The sequence below is a fragment of the Botryllus schlosseri genome, chromosome 16 (assembly GCF_051294905.1).
Source record: "Botryllus schlosseri isolate E-star chromosome 16, Bs_hap1, whole genome shotgun sequence".
In the NCBI taxonomy this organism is placed as follows: domain Eukaryota; kingdom Metazoa; phylum Chordata; class Ascidiacea; order Stolidobranchia; family Styelidae; genus Botryllus; species Botryllus schlosseri.
Window position 1 is genome coordinate 7,026,337 of NC_137251.1, and position 23,714 is coordinate 7,050,050.

At 41.0% G+C, this 23,714-nt stretch overlaps 2 protein-coding genes across 2 annotated transcripts; one reads left to right on the top strand and one right to left on the bottom strand.

Annotated features, from left to right (window-relative positions):
* Window positions 1-419: 419 nt before the first annotated feature.
* Window positions 420-5,691, top strand: LOC145459180 (MARVEL domain-containing protein 1-like). Its single transcript, XM_080337813.1, has 2 exons — window positions 420-687; window positions 2,839-5,691. The coding sequence occupies exons 1-2, from the start codon at window positions 473-475 to the stop codon at window positions 3,143-3,145; spliced, it is 522 nt and encodes a 173-aa protein (XP_080193939.1). The 5' UTR covers window positions 420-472; the 3' UTR covers window positions 3,146-5,691.
* Window positions 5,692-9,151: 3,460 nt separating this feature from the next.
* Window positions 9,152-22,275, bottom strand: LOC145458875 (src kinase-associated phosphoprotein 2-like). The gene is made up of 15 exons (XM_080337376.1): window positions 22,057-22,275; window positions 21,877-21,973; window positions 19,789-19,831; window positions 18,881-18,977; window positions 18,095-18,142; window positions 18,006-18,035; window positions 17,647-17,802; window positions 17,460-17,584; window positions 16,300-16,429; window positions 15,415-15,543; window positions 15,268-15,353; window positions 14,246-14,389; window positions 12,455-12,584; window positions 10,227-10,327; window positions 9,152-9,585 (listed from the first exon to the last, which is right to left on the bottom strand). The coding sequence occupies exons 1-15, from the start codon at window positions 22,100-22,102 to the stop codon at window positions 9,490-9,492; spliced, it is 1,458 nt and encodes a 485-aa protein (XP_080193502.1). The 5' UTR covers window positions 22,103-22,275; the 3' UTR covers window positions 9,152-9,489.
* Between the last annotated feature and the right edge of the window lie 1,439 nt (window positions 22,276-23,714).

Consider the following 23,714-nt stretch of genomic DNA (forward strand, 5'->3'; position numbering starts at 1 on the left):
AGGCTTCTCGAGCGTCACCTATAGTATGCCTCCGCCACAAGCACTGCCCGTTTGCAATATTCACCCATTGCATCGCACCGCATTATCTACTGTTTTTAGTAGGTGGATATATGATTTGCTGTTGTATGTACGAATGCCAATACCATGCCCTGCCAAATGAAGTCATTAACATAAGAAAAATAAAACTAGCGGACAGTTGAAAAGTATCCCGTAGGAGCAGAAGCAGTTACTTGCTATCATAAGCGAAAGCGAATTGATAACAGCCTACATTGATGGTCCAGACGCGTTATTTATAGCTTAGAAGTATTCGTAATAATTATGGTGTTTGCAGTTGTTGAGTTGGATGGTGAATTGAGCATAGTTATCGCTCAACCAAATCAGAATATTGGAATAGTTATGTCGGACGCTGAATGTCTTTTCGATCTGACCAACAGGTTTCTTATAATAAGTAAGATAGGCATAACGTGATCAAATGGACTCCGCGGCAGCCGCAGCTGCAGCCACTACCAGTCGCCCGACTTTCAACTTAGGCTTCTTCTTGAGCCCGGCTGGATGGTTTAAGATTGCGGAAATAATTTTGGGCATACTGGTATTCGCATTGATTGCGTCATCAAACGCATGGTATTTTACGACTGGGGGTCTTCAATTCGTCATGTTCGTTTCAATTACTGCTTGGATATTGACCTTGTAAGTATACTAGAATTGATCGAAAGTATGAATACGAGACGATTTTAATTTGACTTCGATTGTAGCCTATTTACGCTATCGTCTATGTGGGATCAGCTAAGCTTACTCAATACTCATAGGCGTTAGTAGGTCACAAACATCACTTCCATCCGAAGTGAACACGTAATAACATGATGAATGATGGGAAAGTGCTCCAGACTAATCGTGCTTCAGTAGTTTTCAGTGATTCTAGTGCTGTGCCGCTGAAACCGATGGTAACTAATATACAGCATAGATAAGAGTATTTCTACTGGTAGAAGTTGTTAGAAATGAACTTGTACCGTACTGAAACAGCGGAGACCCAGTAAGCAACTCTTCCAGTCGTCTGGCCGGATACAGGGAAAATGAAGTACTTAGCGGACCGGATTCCTAAATCGATACAGTAACCGTAAATTTTAAGTTGAAAGCATATAGGCCACGAACAGTATATTCAAGGAAATTATTTACGTAATATACTTCAATATATAGCTGTTGAAGTATCAGTAGTCGAGCAAAGTTGTCGATAAGTTCTTTGAATTCTGCTTGGTAAACACTGCACTCGGTAAAGACTGCACGTGAGCATCAGATATATTGGACCCCCGATCAGAATGTACGTTTTCACTGATACTTGTGTGCAATATTTATTATGCTCATTGGCGAGCCGGTTCGTTAGCCTATTTTCTTGAAAACGAAAATTTTGTATAATTCATAATTGAATCGGTCAATAAACATCGGGATTCTCATATATATTGCTATAAATTATTTCATCTTCTCTCCGCCCACGTAATCAGATTTACCGGTAGAGCTGAGTGCGGGCGTTGTCTTGGAATGTAGGCCCAGTAAATAATAATTAAATATATTCGGGCCGGCCCGTTGTTATAATGACTTCGCTGCATAATGTTATTTCGTTAGGCTTACCATACGTCCTCTTTTAAGAGGATCTGTCCTCTTTTTTGACTTTTTTGAAAGTGTCCTCGGAGGACGCCCTTTTGTCCTCTTTTTGAAAATTTACGTCAGATTCAGAGCAAATTGCGAGTGAAATGCCGCAAATTAGCACAGAAGTGAAGCTCCGGCGGGTATTTCGGAGCGAAAAGCGGTGATTCTAGTTCTGAGCGAGAAGATGACCTTTTTTTTAGTCATCCACCTGGCAACGTGGAGAGAAAAACGGTATTTTGAGCTCTGAGCGGATAAGATGACCTTTTTTTTTAGTCAACCGATCACAAAGTGGGAAAAATTCACCGGTTTTTGAGAATTGTCCGGTTTTGCAAGTCTGCAATTTTTGAAAAAGTGTCCTCTTTTTACATTTCCAAAATATGGTAAGCCTATATTTCGTGACCTCCACGATTTCAAATTGGTATTTCTTCACTGGCAAATAATTGTTCTCTGCGGGATGGCATTTGTCTTGTGTGGTTCAGATTCCGAGGACAGTAACATTCGGCGCCAGCCATTTAGGCGCCTATGGAAAATTAAACATGTGTATTAATTGTATGTATATATCGAAGTTTTCGGTCAGCATAAGGGCAGTCCTTTTCGGCCAAGGTTTTCTCGCTGCCGATCGTTCTGTCACACTTCTCGGAGTCGCATGTTACATGGCCTAAAACTTCATATGTCTTGGTGTTTCGTGGCGCGGTAGTGGCCAACGACGAAATGCCCATTTCTATAAACCATGCGTATTTATTCTTGGGGAAAGGTTGCCCAATAATCAAGATATTTGGCGACATGAAATCTGAAGAAAGTTGCATAAATTATCAAAACAATTACTCTATAATTTATGTTCATTGACGAAATAATTTTGGGCTCCCTTCGAGCTCGCCCCCCTCAATTGAGGGGTTTTGGGTGCGGCAGTTACGGTTCTGATTATAGGTATAAAGCCACATCCGGAGTAGGTCTATAGAGACCGTGTTTCGATCATGGAGCATGAGTCACAATATCAATGGAATTTTACTCTCTATAACTTGGTTATTTGGCGCCGACGTGGCGTTTTTAGGAGTATGACCAGATTCGGGTTGAAATTGTCCCCTTTACTCCAGAATACCGTGTATACGCGCACATATCGTGCAATGTGCAACACTAGTTTGATGAAATCCCTATACTTTTATGGCCCAGCGAGTTCTACGAAATCTTTTCTTGCAGGATATTGGCAGTGATGTACATGTTCGCCGTTCAATCGACAATCTTATCCGGAGCACCGTGGGACATCATCGAGTTCGCTTTCAATGCTTTCTGGTCGCTCATGTATTTCATCGCTGCGATTGTAGAAGCAAGCGACGCCGCCAAGTTCGGCGATATACTTATCGACAACTCTCACCTCGTAGCATCTACCATCTTCTGCTTCGTTATTTGTATTGTGTACATCTGTCACACTCTGTTCGCATTCAAGGTTTGGAGAGGGGCGTTCCCGTGGTCTTCTTCTGGCGGCGGGGGACAGGTCAACACGTAACGGTATAAATTATGCCATCACGAAAAGGCATATCTGATGAACATATCGTACACATATGAATTGATGAAGGAAATTCATATGGCCATGATGCCACAAACACTGACTTACTGTATAATCTTACTGTATAATCCGCATTTTGAATGATTCATCAGCATTAGAATATTTATAATTCCCTTCCATTTTCATTGATTCATTTCAATGCTCAGCAGATCGGTGCATGCATATGTAGCAGTATAAACTTGGCATATTACTTTCAGTCTAATATATTAACATTTGATTTCCTGATGCCCTGTAAATGTTTTTATCCTTGAACGATTGTCACATTACCTACATTTTCGCATAAGCATGTAATCGATGTCAAATAGTTTCTAAATTGTGTCTAAAGGTGTTATAAAGATGGTAAAAATGCCTGCCAATGTGGATAAATATACGTAATTTGACAGCTAGAGATATAAAACCAGCGAGGTCATTTGTGTGGTTATTGTTCACTATACAGTATACACTTCCATTGATCCAAGTATTACGTACGACCGCGAAATCTAATCCCCTCCGTGACAGAGCGTGATGCGTTAACGCCATGATCACACGAAATAACACCGTGTGGCCTGCTGGGCACAATTATTCGAGTACTCGAATCTGAATCGAGTATTAAATCTGATGATTCGAGTCGAGTGGTAAAAGATCATTTTTTCTAGTATTGAAATTATACGCTTCTCGCCACTGAAAGTTTTTCTATCAACGAAAATTATAGTTTCGATACTATTTTCCACTATGGAAGCCTTGAAACCTTTATTCGCTGTGACACTGCATACGAAACATGTGGTACAAGGCTACGAAGGTTACTGAAAATAACATATTTCTGAAGTCATGATCAACCCACAACATTTTCACAAAGTGCAATGAAATCGGTGTGGTCGAAAAAAAAACAGTATCTTCAATGTGATGGATAACAGGCTTTAATTCTTTGTGGCCGCATAAAAGGTACATGTTTGAATTTTGTCATCTTGCATACTGTTATCACGTCACAACGAGTAATACTTGAATACTCGACTCGATTCAGAATCGAATCACTCAGGTAGGGCCTACTCGATTTTGCCCAGCCCTACATGTGGGTTGCCGAACGTGCGTATATAGAGATATAGTTGATGGAGTCGTGAACTTGAATGTCTGTCAGATAGGGTTACCATACGTCCTCCTTTAAGGGAACTTGTCCTCCTTTTTCAGGTTTTTGAAAATGTCCTCCGAGGACGCCTAAATGTGCCCCTTTTTGGCAATTCCTTTACAGCTTTTAGAGGTAAGATTCGAGTGAAAATGGGCATAGATGACGCTGAACAGGAAGTTCGTGGTTCGAACGTAAGTGACGACCTATTTTTTAGTCAGCCAACCAAAATTTAGTGGTAAATTTATCATTTTTTCCAGATTTCACGCCAGTATTGTAAGTCTGCAGATTTTGAAAAAGTGTTTTCCTTTCACGATTCCAAAATATGGTAACCCTACTGTGAGGTCCTTGCCCCTTTGTAGATATTGTACGTACATCGTACACTTGCACACGCTGTTTTTAGAGATTTTACCCGTGCAGTATACAAATCTGTCGAAGTCTAGATCTGTTAACGCCACATTCGGTGCCCCACTTTTGTTGGGCACCAAAGCGTAAAGTATTGTGTTGCTGCATCACAATCAATGATAGCTTTTCCGTCAACGACCTACGCGTCATCTGTTGCAAAGATTTGCAATTGTTTTAACTACAAGCTTACGTCCATAAACATATATTGTAAAGGATGTTTTCTTGACGGTGAATCACCTATGATCTATGAGCAATGAGCATGAGCATTGGCGAGAGCCGCATAAAAGCTTGCCGCTCTGATAGTCGCTATTGAGAACCTCAATGATCCAGATTGATACCAATTCAACGTATACCGTTCAAAACCGTTCCATCCATGTTTCATTTATGTCCCAGGCCTATTACACTTCACCCGCTGACTGTCGCGGAGAATTTGTTGTCATATTTATAGCCTATGCATAATGCATCTTATTTTCAATCAAGTGTTGCCTTTATATTACAGGCTAAATTTCTATGTTTTGACTCATTTTAAATTGTCTTGCGTGGTTCAAGAATAGAGACGATACTTTCAGCGTGAATTATGTGTGGTGGATGTGCTAGGTATAATGATAATGTGATTAGTGATCGCAATTGTATGATTAGGTTACCGTTAATTGACCTCGTATAACTGAGTGGCGAAATAGCGTATAGTGGTATGGTCCACAGCTGCAACACCAATTGGTTGCGGGTTCGAGTTCGACCAAGTTGGACTCCATAATTCCTACCTTAGTGTTGGGGGTTTAGCTAGGCTCCTCTTCGCCATCTCATCCGTGTAAGCGGTGTCTTATAAAGGCCTAGAAGTGGGTCGTGCTACAAGTCGGCAGCTACTGAATAAACATAAAGAAAATTGGTCTGGTGTACATGACCATTGCAGTCGGCAAACACCATGAATACCACGAACAAACAAGCCTCGTATAATTTTTACTAGTAAAAGACAAGTAAAAGCTTCGATGATCTGCAATCTCTTGCCATATATAGTTGTAGTGGAAGTCGAGGGGGAGAAAATTCCTATTGTTGTTTATTCCCTACGTGGATTTTGTTCATTTGTCACGACTAGTGCTGGAGAATTTTAAGGCGTTGGTGGCTGGAATTTATGAATATTTAAAGACTACAGATAGTATAACTCGGGCTTTCAGGACATGATATTCCAAGTTCTCTATATCAGGGGTTCCCAACATTAGGGGCCATGAACCCTTTTCATGGATTGCCATGAAAATTCTGAAAAATAGAATTGGGCAAATTTGTAATGCTTCCAAAGTTATCAGACATATTGGATGGCCGAGATGTGAATATGTATCCTGCCCGCTTGGGCGATATGATGCAGGAATTCAGCATGTTTTTAATTCAGCAAGTCAGCATTTCCCTGACATTCCAGATCAAGCTGCTACACTGTTAAAATATTCTTGGCATTGTCCTGTTAGCAATATTCCAGGCACAAACGATGACGCGCAAATTGAACTCATGAAGCTGCCAGAAGAGACGGAACCCGATTGAGATTTCAGAAAAATCCTTTGCCCACACATTCGGCAAAACTAAGCACAGCGTATCCTGAGCAGAGGTGGTCAAAGTAGTCAAGAAAGTTACTTAAGTAGAAGTAGAAGAAGTCTTTTTAAAAGAAGCATAAAACTACTCGAAGTAGAAGTAGAATTGATTGACTTTAAATCTACTCAAGTAAGTAAGTAATAGTCGTGAAAACGATCTCATTGACCAGGGGTGGGCCAACTTTTGAGCTCACGGGCCGCCTTCAACATGTGAATCCATTCGCGGGCCGCACTATATAAAATTGGGATTATAAACCAAAACGCAATATTGGACACTGGACATGGACATGGAGATAATATGTGCGCTTATTTAAAACAAACCTAACATTGCTTTGGTGACATCGTACACGCGCCAGAAACAGTGGCGAGATTTTATAGGTTAATCTACCTCAATAACCAATTTGTCAAAACTATAGAATTATGTCTAACTCATTTAGGATTTCTGTAATGTTTAGCAGTTGAAACCTTTCAAACTTACGTGGGCCTTGAGATCGGGCTGTCGCGCCAGAAAATAAACATAAAAAATAATAAAGGAAGTATTTACCTTAGAACACACCTTATGATGATGAAAGATTTCTAGCGCCCCTTATCGTCCGATCACAAAACGCTACCAGGATGCTAGCAAACTTAACGGATAGTTTGATGGCATGGAAGGTTACGACTTTGGATGAGAGATTTTGAAATATGAAATTTATACTAAATACAGAGCACCAAGTACGAATTGGATATACATCGCGCGGAGCGCGAAAAATATATTCAGTTAGGCTCCGCTCCGCATCCCCTTCAGATGTTTTCACGCCCCAAGGGATGCGCGCCCCCAGTTTGAAAACCATTGCCTTAGAATTATCATCGTGAAATATACTAAGAGAAAGTTTATTCAGTTCTTTGCATTAATTCGATTTTTAGTACGCATTTTATCAATATTTTTAATAAGTTTCTTTGGACTCTCGCGGCCGCACAGAACGGTGTTGCGGGCCGCATGCGGCCCGCGGGCCGTAGTTTGCCCACCCCTGGCATTGACTGTCAAATGCTGCAATTTGAGCTGTGCGAAAAGTGCAGAGTTTGATTCATATTGATGCATCCCAGTATAGGTATAAATTTTCGCTTTCGTCCGCATCATGGAATGAAAATAATAGCATTGACATGGGAATGCGATACTAATCCTCTGTTTACTCGAACACCCCGATTTGGAAAATATCATGATGGCGCCCTCTCCCAGGCCCGTATATTTTGGTCGAAGAGCAATACGAAGAAGTTGTGTCGGATAGGGTGTTAACTCTTCGCGCGATTAGTAAACGTTAATAAAAAATATGGCTGATCGTAAAAATGCCATATAGTGTAGCTTTATTTCCGGAAAATAGAGGCATTACTACACTGACTTTTATCCTTCAACATGTATGTTATCCAGACAAAAGAACTGAAACTAATCAGAACTGGGAATAAACTGATACTGGGAATTGAAAGAAAAATATAAAAACTACTTGTAAAAAGCGGAAAATGTATTTCATGGCTTTTGCCCAGAAATTTTCAACAGTGGTCGGCTAAAACAGGTGTAAAGCTAAAAAAAAAGTCAGAGTCCACTTTTCCAGATTACGACACGATCACGATCACTATATGATAGGTAAATGGTAGATTGTGAAACGGTAGTTTCAATCGCTATGACTGGTCGTATTTACTGTGATCAAATATTTCATACGGTCGACAATGCGGAGTTAACGCAACCACGCAACCCGCTACCTAAACTATATTCACCGATACGTTCGTGAAATTATATCAGTCTACTGTGCGCGAAGCGCGACGAAAATTCTAGTGTTTTTTCGAATATTATGAAAATTAAATGTTGATACTCCGTCCCGAAATTTCTCAGGCTATCTATCTGATTGGTGAATTAAACTACTTCTACTTAACAAACTGCAAATAGCGAAAAGTAGGTAGATCACAAAATATTATAAGTAGAAGTAGCGGAAAATTAGATCTACTTGAGTAAGTACCAAAGTAGCGGAAAAGTACTTGAGTACTGCAAAAAAGTAGAAGTACTTCGTTGCTGACCACCTCTGATCCTAAGCACTACTGTTGCCCTTGCCATCAACATATATCTTTGAGAATGTGTGTTATTCCAACAACGTTACGTCTGAAGACAAATCAGACGAGTTTATCAATTAATAGTTCAATGATTCAAAAAATAGGAAAAAAATAGGGCCCTTGATTTTTCTAAATTTCAAAAGGGGTCATATTGTGAAAAAGTTTGGTAACCCCAGATATGCACGGTATGTCCGTTACGTATACACGTGACCGCAAGCAAAGGATAATAACGTCACAGTTGACGGCGAGGTTGAAAACGAAAACGTCATGATGAAGATCTATATACTCGGGATACGTTTTCCCCTTCCCCGGCAATGATACACGGCGTGCAGCTAGTAACAGAGAAAACTCCAAAACGCTACAACAAACTGAGAGGAATCATTAACCCTAGTGCTGTGTTGAAGTGTTGCCGTGAAGCACATGACGAGGATTTCGGCATGACCGGTATGTCGTACCAAGTACAGTGCAGATACCATGCTTACTTGCTTAGTCAAGCTTCCCTCTGACACAGAGAAATACACGGTACCTTGGTGTATCTAAAATACCGTACTCTGCCTACCAGTTTTCTGTACGTCTTAAGAAATAGTCATAGTTCCCGCAACCCGCAATGACTTACCAATTCGTTCACAGACGAGTAGCGGGACATGTAACGATATCCGGCCCAGTCTCCTTGCTATTTCAAATCCATTCTCTGTCGCCCACTTTCCCGACCTCATACATAGTGTGCACTGTGCACCATCCCCCAAATCTATGAACAAGCTTGACAGAACAACATGTAGTATATGTGTTGAACGTCGTGTAATATAGTGCATAGTATGATTTTGTGAAAGACAACATAACAGTCTGCGTAAACAAGTCCAACAATAAAGCAGATGGTGAAATCTACACCTATCGGAGAGCAGATCGACCCTTCGAAACAGAATTACGTACACGCGTTATGGGAACAATAAATATCGAAAATGATTGTGGGTAAGTCTACTGTGAACAGAATCTTGGTAATGGTGACGCCATCGTGCGCTTGTGACGTCACAGTGAAGTGATATTGACGAAGGATGCAGATTATCGCTCGTTTTTGTGTACACTACTACACATACGTCCATCGTTTAAGATGCAGCAGCATGTCATATGTCGAAGGCCTTCATGATGTAGCTGACAGGTACCAAACCAATGTCTTCTGCAGTGTTTTCCGCCACCCACCATCCGTAGTTGTCGTAATCCTAAAGAAATCGAATTATATCATTGATATGCACGCTTAAATAAGACATATATCACCGATAAATATTTGAAATACAGGACTTGAGCTGCCACGCGCCAGCGACTATACTATTGATTAAAAATTCCCTCAGTATGGGCGGGTATTGAGTATTGACGTTTAATATTATACAACTTCATGTACAGTAAAGCTGGGAAATATACACACAATGCGGGGACCAACCTGCCCCCAAAGGAATATGGCCAGATTGAAACGAAAATCTGAAACTTCGGAGAATTAAAATTAATATTTGTATACAATACATCAACTGGATGGATATTATTACTTTTGTTATCATTTCTTTTATTGTTCTTTGTTCGTTACTCTCAAAAGAACGACAGTCGAACGACAGATATCGCTGCTGAAAATTTGGACATCAGGCTAATACTCGTAATATCATTAGGCTGTGGTGGATGTTAGATTGATTGACCACTCATGGTCGTTACCACATCGTATGTTCATTACATTTCAGTGTGTCTTACGCATCGTACATGGTGTGTCTTGAGCGGATGAAAATAATAATAACACCACATGATTATGACGAGCTTAATCCGTCACGCGCCTAGTGCATAAGGCGGTTCGTGGCGTAAATCTGTTTTCACTCACCCGGGAAAGGATGTGGATGATCTCGCCTCTCTTGAACATCAGCTCATTACTTTCATCCGGATAGCAATCCCACATGCCTTGATACATATTGATGTAGTCGCCTGCAGCCAGATTTCAATGTGAATTGTATCCGTCGCGGGAATGACTCATATATCATTGGTTATCGCTGCACATGACTTATTTAAATGGTAATGTTTTTGACTACTTTTACTTCTACCTCACATTTTTTTGGACAAAATTGTCAAATTTTTGCGCTTTGTATTCTGTTAGGTAGAGAGCAGTTTTGGGATAAGATTCCATCTCGACTCTGGGTGTAATTGTCGTTACGACTGATCGGTGAAATAGCCTCTGTATCACGGGAATTGAATATATATTCGAGAATTGCGCCAATTTGTAGCGTCATTAGTCGCTTTGCGTTAGCCGTGACGATGAACCACGGAATTTTGAAAGTAGCCACCTTCGATGGCTACGAAACTTGTGCGATGTCTCGACCAAATTCACTTCTTGGAAATTGTTACTCATAGGGTTACCATATTCTGGAAATCTGAAAAGAGGACGCTTTTCAGAATTTTCAGACTTGCAAAACCGGAGTTTAATTCTCAAAAAATGGTAATTTTTCCGACTTTGTGGTCGGTTGACTAAAAAAAGGTCAACTTTCTTCTCGCTCAGCGCCCGAAAGACAGTTTTTTCCTTCACATTGTCAGGCGGTTGACTAAAAAAAAGGTCGACATTCCACTCAGCTCCCGAAATACCCGCCGGAGCGTCACTTCGGTGCTGATTTCCGGCATCACATTCGAATTTTGCTCAGAGGTGGTCAAAGTAGCCAAGAAAGCTACTCAAGTAGAAGTAGAAGTAGCGACGAATAAATCTATTCAAGTACGAGTAGAAGTACTTCTTCAATGAGCCACCTAAAACTACTTGAAGTAGAAGTAGAATTGGCCGACTTTAAATCTACTCAAGTAAGTAAGTAGTTTTGAAAACAGTCTTAATTCGTTCGCCAAGTTTAGGCGAAGAGCAATACGTAGAAGTTGTATCGGATATGGTTTCATCACTTTGCGCGATTAGTATACGCTAATAACAAATATTGTGGATCTTAAAAGTTATATTTATTAGTGTAGCTTTATTTTCGGAAAATAGAGGCATTACTACACTATCTTTTGTGCTTCAACATGTATGTCCTGTAGACAAAATAACTGAAAGTAATTACTACTCAAAGTATGATACTCGCTATTGAAAGTGAAATACAAATACCACTTCTAAAAAGTGGAAAATATACTCCATGTCTTTTGCCCATAAAGCTTCAAAGGTGATCTGCTAAAATATGTGTGACGTTAAAAAAAGCTGGATTTTCCATATTAGCAAGACACGTAATGGCCTGCTAGATTACGATATGATAGGTAATTGCTAGATTGCGAAACGGTAGTTTCAAACGTTATGGTGGGTCATATTTACTGTGATGAAATATTTGATATGGGCGACAATGCGGTGTGAGAGGAATCAAGCAATCCGGTACCTAAATATTATTCACTGATACTTTCTTGAAAACATATTTGTCAGTCCATTACTACTTTGCGCGAAGCGCAACAAAATTTCTGGGCTTTACTTGACTTTCATGAATATTAAATGTTGGTACTCCATGAAAACAGCCCCGAAATTCCTCAGGCTATCTTTCGTATTGGGGGATTAAACTACTTCTACTTGACAAACTGGAAATAGCGAAAAGTAAGTAAGTAGATCACAAAATTTTATGAAGTAGAAGTAGAAGTAGAGAAAATCAGATCTACTTGAGTAAGTACCACAAGTAGAGGAAAACTACTTGAGTACTTCCAAAAAGTGGAAGTACTTCGTTACTGACCACCTCTGATTTTGCTATAAATATCACCAACATTCTCAAAAAGAGGACAAAATCTCAAAAAAGTCAAAAAAGAGGACAAATCCTCTTAAAAGAGGACGTATGCTAATTGCTAACCCTAGTCACTAAAGTACTTTTCAAATCTTAATCTTCTACTTCTATTCCTTATTGAGTCGAGATTCACAGCGTCACTTCTACTGCTACTTTGGTGCCAACGATGTCTACTTTGACCTTATATGAGCAACGAAAAATGTACCATGTCATGGGCTGTGTAGTGAGCACTAGTAATTGATCATCACTATTGATATATATCGTGTGTAGACTTCGCATATCAACGAAATCAACCCAAGTTACAGACACTGTCGCATATTCTTACTTTTGCTGTCCCCGAACGATTCCAATATTGTGTCGTCCGATAGTTCAGGTTCGTCGTTTGGAGGTGGAGGCAGCGGCGGTAGGCTCGGAGAATGGTTGGATTCGCTGCCAGGAGGTTCCGGTAAACTTCTCTGTTGGAATGCAATTTCGCAATTCTTAGACTGGGGGTCGGCTGGAGTCACCTAACGAGGCGTATCGTGTATAGCAGCCTTTGTCCGCACTGATGCAGAGCTACTACTGAATGAAACAAACTCACGGTGACATGTGCGTTGAATACAGCTGTCGTGTATTTTTAACGTTCAACCTCTGTATCCTTGCTGCTTGCTTCGTAAATCTAATCTGGCTAATGGGTTTCGTTTAGAATCGCCTCCAAATGGATCGTGTGTGGATGTGGGATGAGATACTTTCGTGATACGGAAGCAAACTGCCAGAAGCAGGCCTCAACTAGCAAACTTAACCCAAATAGCCAGTAGCCTCCGGCAGAGGACTATCAACCACTGAATATCCATCAACTCGGATCTGTTACCAGAGGTGATCAGTAACGAAGTACTTTTCCTTTTTCCAAGTACACGGATTGATTTTGCTGACTTGTACTACTAACTCAAGCGATTATGTTTTAGACTTCTTCCATATCCTACTTAACAGTTTTGTTAGGCAAAACGACAGGCTTGTTACACTATGGATAAGGTAAAGTTGATAATAGTTTTGGATATGCTTGGATCATTTTCATGAGAGAAATTGGACATGACGAGTGGGGGAAAGAGCACCTGTATAATGGCAACTGGATATATTTTCGAAAATTGCGCCATATTAGCAGTGTCATTTGTAAGTATGCGTTAGTCGCGAAGATGCAATGTTCGAAAGTGACCAGCTCCGATTAATTGCCAAACGTATGCGACACGTCGACAAAATTCAGTTTTTTTTGAAACTACATAGTACTTTTTAGATCTTCGTTATCGACTACTGTACGTACATGAAGCAGTTTTGAGATGGCTTTGAAATTGCTACTTTAACTAGTAATTAAGTAGCAATTGACGCCGTAATTTCTACTTCTACTTTGATCAATAGCCACCTCCGTCTGTCACAACACACTCACATCTACGCCAGGCCGGTTGATATCCAGTTAAGTCGATAAAGCAACGGTCGATGTTTTGACAATCGCTACACACCCCATAAGTCCGGAACCCAGGGTTGTAATGACTCAAGTCGTAAGTCGACTCGAGTCACGATTTTCTGATGACTCGACTTGACTGGAGTCATTTTCTCAAAATAAGAAAATGACACGACTCGACTCGAGTCAATCTGTGTATTGACTCGACTTGGACTCGAGTCATTGCGCGTGACTCGAACCAAGTCATATGACTCGAGTCTCAAACGACCAATACCGACATTTCATTGTAATTTTGACGATTGGTAAAATAACCACCCTATTGGGATTTCGTCTATTGGTACCTGGTACTTGAAAATTTGATAAAACTGCTAAAAGTGAGGGAAATTAGTACATTATAAATGCGAACCATTCGATATCTCGAAACAGAGTTATAATAAGTGGGTTTAACAAGACTTTACCTGGAAACTGAGCAGTCAACACAATGACTTGGACTCGGACTCGAGTCATAATACCATGACTCGGACTCGACCCTCTGCTCGATGACTTGGACTCGGACTTGACTCGGTGGTGAATTGAATATGACTCGACTTGACTCCACTCAAAACTATAAAAGTTAGATTGACTTGTGACTCGGAGCCTTGTGACTTGGTTACAACCCTGCCGGAACCCCCCGTCAAATACCTGCTGCTGAGTCGGTGTTGGCGGTAACATGGGCGGCCTTCCAGTGTCTTCTCTCGGCGGTGTTGGTATCGACGGGGGTAGTGCCGGTGGTGGACGATTCGCCGGTGTCGAAGAAGGCGTCGGTTTCGACGGAGGAACCATAGGCTAAAAAGTAGGACTTTAATTCGCTATCAGGCTAGTAATGATACGGATACAAAAGAAACAATTCCTAATATTGCAATGGCAATCAGTGCCGTCACATTGAATACCACGATAGTCACGTCCCACACCGTGTTATAGTCCAGTGCGCATCAACTGGGTGTATCATACACCCAGGGTGTAATTTAACGCTGTACCACTTTGATTGGGGTACTGGAAGGCTAGACCCGCATTACATATAGGCCGATTACTAGAGTACTATAGTGTATTTTCTAGTGGACGCAAATTTGGATCTTACTTCTCTATTGTGAATGGTGAGTCTTACTTGGTCTACGTAACTAATGAATATATTTAATGCGATCAGATTTGGTTCAAAAGGCAGAGTTTGAACTGAATTTTGGGTATCTTTGGCAATTGCGATTTTCATCCTTTCGCATGCCCACAACATACCCTTGCGAGCACGCATTCAAGGGTGCATATTGAATGTTGATATACTTACGAGTGCAGCACTCGGAAAAAGGCTATTGTGTCGCTTCGCACAACAAACTAAACAGCAACTGATGAAACTTCCTACTTATTTAAGCAAACATAGGATACGCATTTCCTATATGATGCAGGTTTGATCATTCTTATTCCAATTAGGAAAGCCACAGATTCCGTGTATTGCGTGGACTCACTGGGGTGCGTATAAGTCTTGTTTAAACGTAAAAAATAAACGTTAAAAGCTTGACAAGCACCGTAAATAGTCACTGCTGATCGCTAATCTTTAAAGGCGCTACTCACGCAACCCATTCATGTTAGATTTTGCAGGATTTGAATGCATTGTGTTCACGCTGATAACATGAAAGCACTTGAATTTGCTTAAAACGTGATAATTGACTGACCGGTCTGGAGCTTGCTGGGGGTAGCGGAAATTCATCGCGGGCACTTGGACGACGCTGCGGCGGTAATTGCGGCGTCGGTGCGGTGTCTAGTATGCGAGATAAGCGCGGATAATACGTTATTCGTGCATCAAATTTCTAGTCTTCCACCTTCGTACACGTCGCCAGCGCTGTCGAACCCACCCGACTGATTGAATTGGGTGTCGTTGTAATTGGTCTCAGGGTTTGTGTCTTCGTAAACGTCGTTTCCTTGCGACGTGTCATCGTATGTGGCGGAGCCTGGGAACGCGAAAAACGTGTGGAATTTCTTCGATATTTTACTCACCTACAGGTTACAGTCAACCTCAATACCACAAAGCCAAACATTGTAATATCATGGAGTAAAACTAAAGCCTCCGCGTTAACGATTGTAGAGTAAATACCAGGCCTGACTTTGAAAAGCTAATTTTATCCGACTGGGAAATAATATCTCTTCGGACCTCTTACTACCCACAGCGGCACAGACTACTTTGATTTCAAATATCGACGAATAATTGTTAATATTTGATTTCGTAATATCGGAAATATCAACTTTGTTTACAGCATGTGCCGCCATAAGAGCTCCTACACATTTATGATGTAAACAATGTGGTGTGTCACCGTTCGATTTCCATTCCGTATTTTAGTCAGTAAAACGTCTTATTGTGTAGTTCTCTATAATCTGTACTGCATTGTAACTCATGGTGGTTATAACAAGAAATTTAAATGCAGATTACGAAATGGAGGTTATTATGTAGATGGCATTTAAAGCACGCAAGATTCACGAGAAACTATACCGTACAAAATACAGCCTAGCACTTGTACAAAAAGCTATTAGTCCGACGCGACATGAATGAGTGGCCAGAGTGGAATTGATGTTGTTCAGACTACACAGTACACAGTGATGGTTAGGGAGTAACGCAGCAGACCATCCAGCTAAGACATTCTATCGAAATGAGTATATCACTGATATTTATAATTGTGCACAGATGTCATTAAATCGAATTCAGTGCTCACCATTTGGTCCGAGATCGTTGTACTCTCCCTGTGCGGCACTAGGAGGGTTGGGTGGTGCTTGTCCCCGACTAACTGGTCCCCCGAATATGGATCCCCACTCTCGCATGGCGTCTTTGTCAGGCGCGCAAAACTGCGAATGACGGGATAGAAAATCAGGTGATAGAAGACTACAGCTGCTCATTCATTGTATGGTTGATATTTTCGGTAATTAAAATGGATGGAATGTAGGAAGATAGCCTACACGAAACGGCAAGTCGAAAGTGAGATGCTGTCCATCGTCATTGCGTAGCTGCACTCTGGTAACTTTTGAACGAGGAACAGTAAAGTTACTGATGCCGTACAGACACATATTGGACAATAGGAATCTGCATCGCCAATCTCTGAATTTCTATGGATAAGAACAAAACCAATTGAAATTTTGTAACGTAGTTGACTTTGATTTGAACTTGTAAAAAAGGGACTCAGATAACTTTTGTCTGATTTAAATGGCATATACGATTACGAACTTCATAAAATTTTGTTTATCGGGTTTGGATTTGGACATCGAGTTCCGAATGATATTAAATTTTCCAGCAAAATTGGTGCCAGAATGTATTTGGAAGAGGGACTGATCATTAACAAAATACATTTACTTCTTCGAATTACTCAAGTAGATTTTGCCGATTGTAAAATGCTTACTCGAGTAGTGGTTGAGTTTTAGACTATTTCCAATTCTACTTAAACTATTTACTTTTTAGATTTTGAAAATTTGAAAATAGGTTTTGGAAAGTGGCCCATCACCGATTAACAGCCAAAAATATGCCAAACCTGAACCAAATCTATTTATAGAAACTACTTGAGAACTTTGCAGACCTTCTATTTTGTAATTTAATTTGAATTAGTTTTGTCACGTCTTGAAAATTCGCTGCTTCTACTTGTGATTTAGTAGAACTTCACGGCGTTACGTAGCCTACTACTTCTATTTGAGTAACAACTCGTAGTTGGGCGTAACACAAAATGAAATCAGCGTCTGGACTAAGTTTCTATGTGCTGGTATCTGTCAATGACTATATCTATGGGCCGTAGTAGAAAGCAGTGGAGCTCGAGCTTCGGTTTAAACAGTTGTTCAAAAGTCATGATATCCAACGCACCAACCATGGTCGGGTGCTCTAAGCGCTCACCTCGTAAACTTTATTCGGGCTTTTGATTTCAAAGCATCGCTCCTTGCGTTTCGCCTCCTTCGAGATGTCTTCTCTATGTTTGAACTGAAATCCCTTGATCAGGAACGCTTCTTTCGGTTTCTTGTCTAGAAAGTCACGCCAAGTCTGTGCTCACACCGGTCAGTGGCTTCGAGTCTGTAATCCATACCTTTTGGGCTTTCGTACATGTACATAACGCTTTTGTGTATAACGCAGAACCTCTTTTGCCACGGGCTCAAGATGAGTTTCGCGAGACCGGCATCTTTCTTGAAATCCAGATAATCCGCCTTGGTGGGATTGATCAGCTTGTCGCACGGTATGTCGACTGAAATATAGACCGATCAAATATCCCGTCAAGGCAATAATATACGGTACTCGTGACTGCGAATGTAACCCTGTAATACATGAGCTGCGAATACACGCATCAGGAAGGCACTAGGAAGAACATTAGAAGATTATCATTATATTTGGTATTCGGACGCTATGCCCGTCCATGTCTAGGCTTTAAGCCCACACAAATCGACTTACCGATAGCAGTGGGAGAAAGGTCGTCGTATTCTGAAATACAGAGGAACTTTAACGACAAGTGCAAGAGGACGGTAGAGAGCAAGATTTACCCTTTGTAACTGAAGTATCATCATACGTATCGCCTCCTTGAGACTGCCCTAAAGAATAGAAAAAGAAACTACGTGTAAGGCTCTGTGAACGTGAGGGCTCAATAAAGAAGAACAGTTCCACATCTCAGCCCATAATAAGTGAGATATTATGACTATTATAAAGTTACACGACCCTACATCTCCGTGAATTGTCAATTATTATCGGCATCTGTGCCGTGGTGCAGGCTAGGCTACGCAGATGTGGCCAAAGTAATAATTATTAGTGGGCTACTCAAGTACAAGTATAGAAGTAATAACCTTAATTTATAATTTCTACTACAGTGGTGTGATGTGATGTCAACGGTTGGTTGTGATGGTTATGATTTTCAAGGCGTGACGTGATGTTAAATCGAGGCACGCTAAGAGCATGATTTCCATGTTTCCACAAATTTGTCATATACATGGTACAGCTACATTCTGAGAGTCTACGAATTTAGGACCCTACTTGGTATAGTTCGCGTAGTTACAGTGGCAACTCGGAACTTGTTAAATCAGAGCAGGGCCTGCAAAATAGATAGGATCCCATCGGGTGTCAATTTCGGATCGAATAGAAACTATTGTCAGTCGAAATCGTGTGAGGCATCCCATACCCTGCCGACACAGGGACATTTCTATATTCTATACCAAATTTCGTTCGATACCACAACATACCATGTCATGTTATGGCCTGGCTTATAAGAACCCCCGTCGTTGAGTATCAATGGTTGACGACTGCAAGGAATTAGGTATATGCCATGATGTATATACCTGAATTACCGAGGTCGTCATACGCCTTCTGCTCCACATCATTGTACACTTCGCCCTCCTCTCTCGCGCTATTCACACCGTCGACATCATCGTAGGTCTTCATGAAAAAATTTACAACTATAGCAAATTCAGAATATAGTGATTATCTGGCGCGAAAACTCGCAGAATTCGGAAGGATGGAGTTGCAGCAACCGGGCTGATTACGAATTCGCCGTAATTCAAATGACAATATGAGGTAACGGTTGCGCGACTAGAATTAAACCGCTTATTATGTATACTGCTCACGACTTAGACCAGCGGTTCTTAACTTTTCTTAACGCGTATCTATCCACCTATATACAAGGAATAAATGTAAACTTTCAGTTTAATGCATAGAGATCAAAAACAGTATTTAAATGTACTTCAATATAGCTGTTGAAGTCAATGAGCCATCTGCGATCTATCAAAGTTGTCAACAAGTTAATTGAACTCTCGCTGAATGTTGGACGTAGAAACACGTGAACAACATTTGATTGGATCGCAGCTTCGTCTTGTTAATGTTCATGTTCACAGTGACTATAATTTGACGCAGTAACCAAGTAGTGTGGATTGCGGCAGACTGCGGGGGCGGGCGCCATTACTATGTAAGTCTGAAAACTGTCTGCGGGTCGCTCAAAATCCCGTCTCGAGCTGGGCCCGCCCCTGGAATAAGAGTTTCTACACGAAACTCATAAATAAAATCCGAAAGTGACGCGCTTGGTTGACTGGCGAAGGCGACGACCTGTCTAATGAAACACTGCACCGAACGAATTTAGTATGCAAAGCAGCTGACCAATTCAAAATTAGGACAGGTTGACCAAGCCGCGTTGTATGTACTGTATATACGCCGAATTTCATCATCAACAACGTTTGGTGCGATTCTTACTTACCTCCGGACCTCCTTCCGTTGTGTCGCCGGATATCGAGGCGTATCTAAATTTCATAAGTAAGAGCTTACTTTCTGGAAATAAACTCGACATAATAGGCTCGGGGTGGGACATGAAAACAGAACCCGCCACTCCACCATTTTGATATACCTACATATTGTTTGGCTAATTTCACCTTATCACCTATTGACATGGGTATGAAAGAGAATGTTTCAACCAGGAAAAGCCGTTTATCTGATTCGTACCCAATGCTATGGCGGAAATCGGCAAAATACACGATTTTCGTTCACAGTCTAGGATAGTCTCATAGGTTCCCTGGAGGTCATAGCACACATTCTTCTTCAACTGGAACATAAGATTTGTGATGACAGTCTTCGCCATCATTGGTTGCAGACAGGGCCGTAACTGCCGCAAGCTCGAAGGGGCCCAAAATTATTTTGTGAATTAACATAAATTATAAAGTATATTTTAAAAAAATTATGCAACTTCTTCACATTTTTTTTCGCGCAGCGCGTGACTTGGTGTTGCCACATATCCTGAATATTGGGTACCCTTCCGCCAAGAAAAAAACGCTTGATTTATAGAAATGGGTATTACCACGCCCCGTCGCACCAATACATATGACGTTTTAGGCCATGTAACATGCTACTCCGAGAAGTTATCCATAACGATCGGCAGCGGCACAACATTGGCCGAATAGGACTGTCCTTATGCTGAACGAAAATTTCGATATTCTATATGTTTAATTGTCCATAGCCGTCTAAATATATGGCGCTGAATGTTCCTGTCTTGGCAATCTGTTCCCCAAAAGAAAACTGCCATCCCGCAGGGAAAAATGATTTGCCAGGGAAGAAATACCCATTTGAAATCGTGGCGCATTTTAGTTTACGTTTGTGCGATTTCAATATCTTTTGACATAGCAGACAGTTCACGAAATAATATCATGTAACGAAGTCATTATACCAACGGGTCCGCCCGGATATGTTTGAATATTATTTACGGGGCCTACATTTGCCAAGACACCTCACTGAGCAATATATATGCAATACCCGATCATATTGACCGATTCAATCATGAATTATAGAAAGGTTTTCGCGCTCCGCGTGCGATTAGCCCCCCAAGACGTTTGGTTTATAACCCCCATGGGGGTCCAAGACCATTTTGGGAGGAGGGGTGACGAAGTGCTTTTTCGGTCCAGGTTGTAAGTAATTACGCCATGCAGATTATTAGTCGAATTCTGATTGTTGTGGTGGTACGTCGTGTGCCGTGGCATATACGCAGGAGAGACTGTGGTTCGAAATTGAAACCTCATCCTTCTGAAATGTCAATTCTATATCCTATATTTATAAGCTCATTTGCAATTGAACAATTTGCTGTGTGTGGTGTGCTTCCCAGCTTAGTACCGGTTAAGAACCGCTGGTCTAGGATAACCGGTTGGGCCATGAATGCAAAAATGGCTTTCCTATATTTCATTCAAACGTAATCGGTATTTCCCATGATGTTACGGCAATCGCATTGTGATAAAACTACTTTCACGTTCGCCATATGATTGCTGGGTACGACAGTGACGTGGTCAAAATCGCAACATCTCAAGGAATCATTTCATCGGTAAATGTATACTACACTCAATTCAGATTACCAAGACATGCGATAAAAATGTAACACGTTTAATGAAGCAACGTCCCATTTCATTTCTAGTGTTACCAACAATCAAATATAGCTTACAGACTCCATAGAACATTCCAATCCTACAATGAGGACCAGGCATCGACGTTTACTCTAGCCTCACAGATAACACCAAATTTCTAATCCAAATATACATCATATCCCGATGTCGGGCAAATATTGGCCGGGCCGTATATATATATCCGATCTTAATCCGGTCGCAATCTTGAAATAAGTACTATTTCTGTCCTGATCCTAAGTCGCTATGACATATCGTAGAATAAACCGAAAAAAGCTACGACGAAGATGATATATACTCTCCATCACTTTTAGTGTAAAAATTCATACATTCAAAGCCTTGTGCTGTGCACTGTGCAGCCCAGCATGCTGGTTCATGTGTCATGTCAAAGATGAATTTGAAGTTACCTGCCAACGATTGCATTTAGCTCCTTGATCAGTCCATCTCTCTCTGGCCTTAGTTTCTTGTCAAGCTTTGGAAGCTTCTCCAGAAATTGTATTGTTTCTACGGGAAAAGCATAACAGGGTTCTCGTTCAACATATATCTATGACCATTGACCATTGACCACGATAAACACACACACTTACTTTTCACATGTTCAATCACTTCTCGAAGCATGCTATCAGATGCCATCCTATACTTTATGCTCCTGGCTATTTGCCTGCGCTTCTTTTGTAGCTAAATATCTGTGATCGAGCTAGTTGCTGATAATGCACATCGATCAGTCAGAATTGCCCAGTGGCAACTGACGCATTCAATGATGAACGGCTTGAGTGACAATTTCCGCGTATGACACACGCGGTTAGTGTGACAGCACTGCAGCGTTACGAGATATTAATAAGACCCTAAGACAGCTGTGATTGCATCAAATATATGAAATCCATACTAGCGGCATAAATTGACATCGTTAAAAATATGGCAGATGCGTGTATGTTTGTCAAATAACATCGCATCTTGGTTGTTATCGCCTCACTACACGCCCATCAGCAAGCAGCCCAGCATTCTCGCCAGGTCGTTGGCCAAAGCCCACGTTTTGGAACAGTGTAAATTCGCAACCATACCAACCTTTACGTCATGGATACCTAATTAGCCACTAGATTAGTGGGGAGAGGCCATGTAGTGTAGAGCTATGCAAACTTATCCTGTTTCTCTCTTGAGACAAATCAAGCATGAGCAATTAAAATCGCTTTGCGTTGCATTGAATTACTCACAAGAAACTGTGCAAAGACATTTCTACAACCTAGGTTATGTATGCTCGGCTTGGTAAATTATATGGAGCATGACTCCCACTCCCGCAGATAAACAATCAATGTATGTGACGGTGCCGAGCCGCCTATATCTCTCGTTGGCGGGTTGGCCAAAACCAGTGGTAGCCAATCCCGCGCATATAGGCCTACAACACAATGTACGGTACAAGAAAGTGAAAGAAATGACGCATCGTAAATGATCGGGATACCAAGCGATGTCACTGTGCTTAATTGACCGCCCAGCTTTCTTTCGCAGTCACGATGTAATAGCTCGGGGAACGACCGCATTTTGAAATCACCAGAGGTGGTCAGTAACGAATTACTTCTACTTTTTAGAAGTACTCAAGTAGTTTTCCTCTACTTCTGGTACTTATTCAAGTAGATCTGATTTACTCTACTTCTACTTCGTAATATTATGTGATCTACTTACTTACTTTTCGCTATTTTCAGTTAGTCAAGTAGAAGTAGTTTGATCCCAAATGCGAAATATAACCCGAGGAATTTCGGGACTGTTTTCACAGAGTACCAACATTTAATATTCATAAAAGTCACGTAAAAGCCCAGAAATTTTGTTGCGCTTCGACCACAGTAGTTATGGATTGACAAATATGTTTTCACGAAAGTATCAGTGAGTATATTTTAGGTACCGGATTGCTTGGTTCCGCTCACACCGCATTGTCACCCATATCAAATATTTCATCGCAGTAAATTTGGACCCCATAAGGTTGGAAACTACCGTTTCGCAATCTAGCAATTACCTATCGTTTTGTAATCTAGCAGCCCATGACGTGTACAGCTAATCTGGAAAATCCGGCTTCTTTGAACGTTACACCTCTTTTAGCAGATTCCCTTTGAAGCTTTATGGACAAAAGACATGCCATATATTTTCCGCTTTTTAGAAATGATATTTGTATTTCACTTTCAAGTCCAGCTTCTTGGAGGTACAGAACTTCAATATACAATTGAATAGTATATTCATATTTCAAGTCACTTTCAAG

Excerpts from the sequence above, each read along its gene's own strand:
- LOC145459180 (XM_080337813.1), top strand. The coding sequence starts at position 473 with ATGGACTCCGCGGCAGCCGCAGCTGCAGCCACTACCAGTCGCCCGACT. Across the intron at positions 688-2,838 it reads ACTGCTTGGATATTGACCTT|GATATTGGCAGTGATGTACA; the intron begins GTAAGTATACTA and ends CTTTTCTTGCAG.
- LOC145458875 (XM_080337376.1), bottom strand. The coding sequence starts at position 22,102 with ATGGCATCTGATAGCATGCTTCGAGAAGTGATTGAACATGTGAAAA. Across the intron at positions 14,390-15,267 it reads CCCCAGCAAGCTCCAGACCG|CCTATGGTTCCTCCGTCGAA; the intron begins GTCAGTCAATTA and ends CCTACTTTTTAG. Across the intron at positions 12,585-14,245 it reads CAACACCGACTCAGCAGCAG|AGAAGTTTACCGGAACCTCC; the intron begins GTATTTGACGGG and ends GCATTCCAACAG.